The sequence below is a fragment of the Aptenodytes forsteri genome, unplaced genomic scaffold (genome assembly GCF_000699145.1).
Source record: "Aptenodytes forsteri isolate BGI_AS27 unplaced genomic scaffold, ASM69914v1 Scaffold88, whole genome shotgun sequence".
NCBI classification, from domain to species: Eukaryota; Metazoa; Chordata; class Aves; order Sphenisciformes; family Spheniscidae; genus Aptenodytes; species Aptenodytes forsteri.
In genome coordinates this window covers 2,585,206-2,593,499 of record NW_008795948.1, presented here as the reverse complement: position 1 = coordinate 2,593,499, position 8,294 = coordinate 2,585,206, and the positions used below count along the sequence as shown (strand labels likewise).

The window sequence follows — 8,294 nt, the reverse complement described above, 5'->3', positions numbered from 1 at the left end:
CATCCTAGGAATTATGATGTTCATAGAGAAAAGTAGTAATAATCCCTAAAACTCTTAATTTCCAAAATATTTGTCATTTTCAAGAAACCTATCATTATTTTGTAGCTTGAAGAAAAAGCTCGACTTGAAGCAGAAGCCAGGGAGAGGGAGCATCACCAGTTGCTTGAGGAACAGAGGCGGCGAGAGGAAGAAGAAGAAGAGAGGCTGAAACAAGAATTACAACGGCTTCAAGAACTTCAGCAGTTGCGGGCTGTAAAGAAAAAGAAGAAAGAACGAACGAGTAAAGACTGTCAGAAGGTGGACATGCTTACTCGAAACTGCCAGGCAGTGAAGGAGTCTGTCCCAAATGCACCCGAAGACATTCAGAATGGTACACTTGAGCAATCAGAAAAGATAGAAACCTCCTCCAGTTCACTGTCAAGGCACGTGAATCATACAGAACAGAGGCCAGTTTTGGAGACAGGCTGTGAACTATCCAATCCTGTAAACACTAGAGACTCAAAGCTGCTTTATCAGAAAGAGGGGAGTGTAAAACAGCATGAGCCCCTCTCTTTTCTGCTTGATATTATGCATCAACATAAAGAAGGAAACAGCAAACAGAAACTAAAGCAGATAAACAAACCATGTGCTGAACAAGTGAAAAAGCCTGTTGAATCCCCCAAAGCAGCTGAGATTCAGACTAAAACCAGAAACCAAATAGAATCCAAAGCAAAAGCAGCAGAGCTCCCAACACTTGCAGAACCTAAAAAAGAGGAGAAGAAATTAAACAGTAACAACAAAAAACAGTTGAACCATGTAAAGGAAGAGAAAGCACCTATAACAAGTGAATCCCCTTCACCAAGTGAACAGCAACAAAATAATAAGCTAATACTTGCAGATTCTCCTCAACCAAAAGGCAAGAACAAGAAAAACAAGAAGAAAAAAGGGGACAAAGTCAACAATTCCATCGGTAAGTATATAAGAAAGTTGAAGAGCTTGGGTTGTTTTTTATTGTTACCGTTTAAGTCCAGAAGTTTGAAATCTTTATCTTCAGTCATTCCTGCCAGTGCAAATTAGAGAAACAGAAAAACTGGTGTCAGGAAAACTCAATTAATTGTTGTTATAACAATTAGGCGATGCATATAGTTTTAGTAAAGAGGTGTAGGATACTTAAAGAATGAATAAGCTAGCATTTGCTGCTGGTTTTATGGGGGTTTTTTGTCAGTTAAGAAAGCCAGTCTCTTCTGTAAAGCCAGTCTCTTCTGTAAAGCCTATCTTGCTTAAAATAAATATTTAAAATAATTCAATAGTATGCTGAAATCCATTTTGAACTTCTTTAAAAGCAAGGTTGTTTCTCATGCAGCATTAAGAGTATAGTCTAAAGTTGGCCTTACTCTTTGACCAAGGAAAATAAGGGGTTTCTGCAACCAAAGAATGATCATTCATGCATAAATATGCATTTTCTCAGTGGAAATAATTCCTTTCATATATTAATTACATCAACAGGTGAAGTAAATACAAAAACTAATTTACTATTTTTTATTTGCCAGAGTGAAAACTTACAGTGGGATGTTAGTTAGTTGATAATATTGAGTGTTTTCTCCACATGAATATTAGTTTGTGCTAGTAAACAGATTTTTTTTTTTTATTTATCTGATAGAAATAATAAAACCATAGAAGATTGAGCTGACTCAAACAAGTTGCACTTGCATAATTTTCTTCCCAACGTATTTTTTTGTTTTCCTGAAAACATCTAACAGCTAATACTAGAGCTGAGAAGCACATACAGTGCTGGCTGGTTGGCTTTGTCAGCACGCTAATCTAACTGCCGTTCTTGGGCACCAGCTTATTACTGCACATGCTTGGTCCCTACTGGGACTGCCAGTTGGGATGGCGGTTTTGTGGTACGGACATCTGTCTGCTCGGAGCACCTGGTCATTCCCCTGGGATCACCCAGTAGCTGAGTGGTAACGGTGCACAAATTAAATGTCCGTTCAGCAGAATAACTTAATATTGCAGTTTTCATTGCCGTTCTGTCTGGTAAGCACATCAAGATATGAGACCTTAATCCTTTGGCAGTCTCTGCCAGTGTTTCAGGATACTCATGTTTATTAAGCTTTGTTACAAATATGTAAACCAAATTCCTGGTTGTTGCAAGTGCTCGGTGTAGAGCCCAACTTTGTTTTTGTGGTTTCATGGTTGGGTTGAGTCAGCCCACCAGTCTTTCTTTTTAACTCTTCTTGTGTTCAATGTTTCCATTCCGTGTCAATCGAGCAGCGATACAGCATTGAACCCTTTTCTCTGATACCTTAGTTCTTGTGCATACTGTGTTGTGGTGTGTTTGGGTTTTGGGTTTGTTTTTTTTTTAATTTACCAGGAAGAATGTACTCCAGTCGCTGGAGTAAGACCAAACTCTAGAATTAGGAGCAGAAAGAGAAGACTGGAGACATTTGAAGGAGAAACTATTGAAGGGGGGGATGGTGGTGGAGGGTGTTTACTGTAGGAGCATTTAGGTAGCTTCCTGCATCTTTTCCTCCTCCCTGCCCCTCACCATTGTTTTTTGCTGCTTAAGTATAGTTACAATTTCTGAAAACTAATGTTTAAGTGTGAAAAAACACAGGGACATGTTCCTGAATTTATAAAGAGATAATTGTGCTGCTCTCTGAAGAGTTGGGACTGGATTGCCACTTCGAGTAGTTCTGACTTTAGAACTACAAGAAAGATACTGTAATATACAATTTTCCTTTAGCTGTAACTTCTAAAAGGCATTTCTTAAAGGTACCAAATTAGCGAAAGCACAAAAAATGAACTAAAAAAAAAAATAGAAATAGGGTAATTGAAAGAACATGGAAAAGAGGGTAACAAAGTTTGGGTTTTGTTTAACTGAGATTTAAAATGAAGTGTTAAGGCAGTGAACATTATTGCTTTTGGTGTGATCTCTGTTTCTTAAAGAAACTTATTCTGGCAGGGTATTTTAACTCCTTGTTGTGAAGAGGCTGAAGAAAACTAGGGGTATAGGGAAGCCCTGTGTTTATAGGGCTTTCTGGTTCTTCAGAAGTAAGTTGCACAGCAAAGGCGTGCAACTTCTGAACTACCAGGAATGCCTTTAGAAGAGAGTTGTTTGTTCTTGTAATCTCAAGGATTCTAGAGTCCTGATGTGTACTAGGTGTTTTGGTTAGTTTCTTTGTCTCACCCTTTTTGGAATGGGTTCTGAAGCTGCTTCAGTAATGAGGCTGGAGTATATATGTGCTAAGAAGAGAGACTTTTAAGAGGAAAATGCTCAAATTGGTTTCTACAAAAGTTTACACTTTCTGAAGCATTTTTTTTTTTTAAGTACAAAAGAGAACTGAGATGGTACGATATACCAACAGACTTTAAAGAGATGTTGTTGCTATAGCTGAGGCCTAAATTCAGGCCATATTAAAATATGTTAAAAAATGTTTTAAAAAAAAAAAATTCCTAATTGTCTGTAGCATGACTTAGACTCTTGCAGACACAGCCTGATGATCATGTCCCAGATGGAGTACAGCAGCTCTACAAACCCCGAATTCTTGAAATATTTTTATTTATAAATACCATTTTTAAAATGTTTCTAAAGCTGCCTTTTTAGTAGTAAGGCCAACAAATTCCAGGCAGTCAAATGCTAGTCATTAGCTATGTGATTCATTGAGCCCTTTGGTTAAATTATACATTCTCAACAAAGTTCAGGCAGTTCTCCAAAAACATCTTTAATGCAGCTTCTTCAAGCTTCTTCCTCTCTTCTTCCCCCCTCCCCACAGAATCTAACATAGTATCATCCTTTTTCCTTTGTAGATGATGTGTTTCTACCCAAAGACATTGATCTAGACAGTGTGGAAATGGATGAAACAGAGCGAGAAGTGGAGTATTTTAAAAGGTAAAGTGCTGTAATCCCTACACATAAAGCTGTTGTGCTTCTTCCCATATGCCATGTTTTTTTTAAAAAAAAAAACAACCCCACACCCAAAAACCCCCCACAACTTAATAATTAACTCCTAGCAGAAAAGCCTGTGTTGTAACAGGATTTGCTATGTTACAAGACAGTACAGCTGACATTTTGAATACTATAACAATCACTAAAGCTGTAGATCTATGGGCACAATCACGGCTGAGTAGCACAAATCACAGCCTATCAGTACTTAAAGGGGGCTTATAAACAAGATGGCGGCAAACTTTTTAGCAGAGCCTGTTGCAACAGGACAAGGGGGAATGGCTTTAAACTAAAGGGGGGTAGATTTAGACTAGATATAAGGAAGAAATTTTTGATGCTGAGGGTGGTGAGACGCTGGCACAGGTTGCCCAGAGAGGTGGTGGATGCTCCATCCCTGGAAACATTCCAGGTCAGGCTGGACGGGGCTCTGAGCAACCTGATCTAGTTGAAGATGTCCCTGCCCACGGCAGGGGGGTTGGACTAGATGACCTTTAGAGGTCCCTTCCAACCCAAACTATTCTATGAAATACAGAAATGAGTGCTGGAATCATGTGTGTCCCCCAGGTTCTCATCAAGGCTCTCAGAATATCCTCAGTTACCACTTTTTTTCTGTAAGCAAAGTTTGAATGAGTATTTCTTTTATTATCCACACAGACTAAATACTGATTAGTGTTTAAATAAATAAATAAATAAATGCTATGTTAGGTGTTAAGTGTTGAACAAATAAAACTTTACGTTTTAAATTTCAGAACAGATACTTCAAAAAGATTTGTTCATGATGTTTTCCTCATTTATAGGAGCTATTAGGTTGGAATTTTATACTGTACATGAAGTAAAGATGGTACAGCTGTGGGTTATTAGCTTATGCCAATCATAGAGGGGTGCATTTTGGTTGCTTTTGGGATTATGCATCACATTAGTTACCTTTAAATTTCTCAAATATGAGCAGACAGTTCATGTTTAAATAATGTAGCATATGTTATTCCATAATACTGATATCTACTCAAATTTGTGTTCTTTAATGGTGACTAGGTGTGCTAGTTTCCCATGAATACATCTAGTAAGACTTTCATGATGATAGCCAAATCCAAAATGTTACGAATAAATCAGTTTCCTGCAATTGAATAATTGAGGAATCAACAGTAGTATTTCACCAAACTAAAGCCATTTGTTTAAAGGGTAGGTTTTTTTAAGAAGAGGCTTTCAGTATGGATTTTAAGTTCTTTTCTAAATTTGCATAGTTTTGATAGTCTATGTGCCTGGGGTGTAATGTATGTCTGGGTCTTGCAAAGGACAGAGTACAACTGCTTCTCTGTGCTGCTTGTTATTACTATACAAAATGCATATGTCTGTGATTATTTATGGAGTTACAATGTACTAGAAGATGAAATTTTCAAAACAACATACTCTCTATTCTTAAGAATTGTTTTTGAATGGTACCAATCAAAGGATTTCTTTTAAATCGAAATGTAGGTTTTATAGGTGAAATGTGGCATATATTAGATAGTGCTAGTGTTGGTATAGCATAAGCCTTTGTTATGGGTTTCATGGAATATCCTTAGCTTCGTCCAAGTTTGCAGTATCTGTAACAAGAAAACAGAAAAGTTCCCTTCACCAATTCTCTATTCTCAATAGGACAAATGAAATAGTGTCTTACATTTGTGGAAGTGCAGCTGAAGTTTGGAGAGAAACTTGTCGAACGTGATTCCAAATGAAGAGTTAAAACTTTTAACTACTGTTTTATAATCAATTCAGTAATTGGTGTGATCTTCTCCTTTACTGTCATCTGCTAGGAAGCGTGTGTAACAGTCCAGTTTTTTTGTGTATACCTGTTTAGAAAAGGTGTCTGAAATGCCCTGATAGGTGCTGTTCTAGGGGACAAAAACAGCTACTTAATGCCGTGAAGACACCTTTTAATGCATGTTTTCTATAATTGATATTTCCAACATAATACTTAGAAGGCTAGCAATGTTGCTTGTTTTAATAACCCTCCATGGCAATGAGCTGCACAGGCCTCCTGAATTCATACTTTTTACTGATAGTTTGTTAATTCATCATCTTTTCTTCTTGCTTTGTAGTGGCGTAATAGATGGATACGTTAATTACACCCTGACTTCAGGATTAATTTTGCAAGCTACTTCTAACTTTAGCATGGAAGTTCTTTTAGCATAGAAAGAACAAAATAAGTTTAGTTCTTCTAACCTTCTACTGTACCTTTCTATTTCGCTCCTTCTGCCTGCTCCCCTTTTTTGGCTTTCAGTTGTTACAGAAGCTGTATATAACCTTCCAGGGAGGGGTATGCACTACCTTGATGCTGTTGTGCAGCCTTTAGCCTTAACAAGCTACACCTTGCCTCGGTAAAGGACTTCAGCATGAATTAACTGTCACTGAAATACCTGCACATGCCAACCTATTTCAAAAGTTCTTCCCTAAATTGCATTCAGTGAAAGCGAATAAGTGGATTTTTGTTCTAAAGGTGCTTTTTCCAGGCACGTGGGCTGCTTATCTGCTGTATTATAAACAAACCTCCTTTCCCTAGGTCTTTGTCTCAAACATAACTTTGCTGTATTCAGAAGAGAAGCAGCAGTGTCCCATGCCATCGGTGCTTCTGCTTTACACATTTCCTACCGCTCATTCTTACTGTTATGAGGTTTTTTAGTAAATACAGCAATGTCAGCTCTGTTTCTAGTTAACATTCAGCTAGCTTCTGTGCTGCTAAATATGCCGTGTTCTTTACTACTTCATTCACTTACTCTTGATAGTGCAGTGGTGTTTAAAGTAACTGGTTTATGACTTATTTGAGTGATGCACAAATGATTTTTTTTAGGTATGACTTTTTTAAGAGGTTTTGTCTTTCTGAATGGGTGCTGCTCTTCAAAAGAGGGTAACACCTGTGGTTTGATTTTAAGTATATTGGTTTCACTTTATCGCTTTTTTCTTTTCAGATTCTGCTTGGATTCTGCCAGACAGACAAGGCAGAGACTTTCCATCAACTGGTCCAATTTTAGCTTGAAAAAAACCACCTTTGCTGCACACTGAAATGACACAATATGGGGAGGGAACCCTGCAGGAATCAATGAACGACAACTCCACTTATCTGTCCTGCTGTGCTGAGAGCTTACCTGGTCTTGAGCCAGTGCTGCCTTGCCTTGTCCCCAGTGCTGTGTGGATCTGCACTGAACCCTTTGGCCTGATAATTCTTGCGGACTGAAAAATTGCCACTTTCTACCTGAATTTGTTAGCTTGTGTGCTTGTAGTCTGTGAGTGAGACTTACTTGATTGTAGCTGTATGCCGTTGGAGTTGGAACAATAGCTCTTTTCCATCTCCTTCTGAATGCCTTGGCCTCAAAGACTTTAAATTGCTTAGGCTTGGGTGGAGGCCAAAATACTAGTTTGCATCATCTGCAGTGGCTCCTGTCACTTCTGCATCTAGCTATGTTTTGTCATTCTGACTCCTGACAAAGGAATGGACCTAGTCAGTTGTGCTTTCATCTGCTCCAGAATTCTCCTGACATGACTTCATGAAAAAGAGGCTCTTATGGGACAAGTATTTCCTCAGTTCTTTCACAATCTACTGTTTAAGAGTGTACAAGTTACGCTATTTGTGTTTTGATTTTTTTTTCCCTGACTTGTAGCCAGCTTGTGTAAGAATACTTGCAGAATGAGAAAATTTAAAAAAGAACAGTACTCACACTATCAAATCTGTTATAGAGTGTATAATTGTATTAACACTGAAGCCTAACTGGCTACTTTTTTAACATATTGTTAAGTAATATTAAAATCATGTCTTTCTTTTTGAAAGATGGAATACATTAGTATGGCAGAAGACTTGTGTCTTGCTTTTTTCTGCTTGGGTTGGGGAAGGGAAGAAACAAACATACCCCAAAAAAATGGTCTTCTAAACTAAATTTCATCTTGTGTCAGAATTGGTCAGTGAATGCTACTTAACTTTAGCATATTCCTCTGTGAACACTTGCTTGCCAGCTCACCTGATGGGAAAAACTGCTATCTGCTAGAGCAAGAAAGACTCCTGCTGAATGCTAGAATTAAGTTTGTGAATTACTGTAATGCGTCTATTTCAATAGATAATTTGTGAGACACAAGGTAATACAAAAATTTCCAATTTAATGTCAGTGCAGAAATTAAGTAGGTAGTCTCAATGCTACTATCGTGTAAATAGTTAACAATATAGTAATGTTTTACAGGTTGCATAGTATTGCCCAGCATGGAAGAAAACTGGTAATCTAGGATTTTGATCTGTGTAATTGCACTTGTAGGGGTTTTCTGATACTGTGCTATTTATTCAGAATAGAGACAACAGAAGCTTTCTTTTTCTCTCTAGATGACCATACTTACCCAAATCATA

The 8,294-nt window shown here is 37.8% G+C and overlaps 1 protein-coding gene across 1 annotated transcript in view; it reads left to right on the top strand.

The window, feature by feature from the left end:
* The window catches only part of FAM193A (family with sequence similarity 193 member A), a 55,602-nt gene extending 47,847 nt beyond the window's left edge, over positions 1–7,755 (top strand). Inside the window, exons 19-21 of the mRNA XM_009285396.1 lie at positions 106–949; positions 3,793–3,874; positions 6,874–7,755. Of these exons, the coding sequence (XP_009283671.1) occupies positions 106–949; positions 3,793–3,874; positions 6,874–6,967 (1,020 nt within the window). The 3' untranslated portion in view covers positions 6,968–7,755. The remainder of the gene's footprint in view (positions 1–105; positions 950–3,792; positions 3,875–6,873) is intronic.
* The last annotated feature ends 539 nt before the right edge of the window (positions 7,756–8,294 follow it).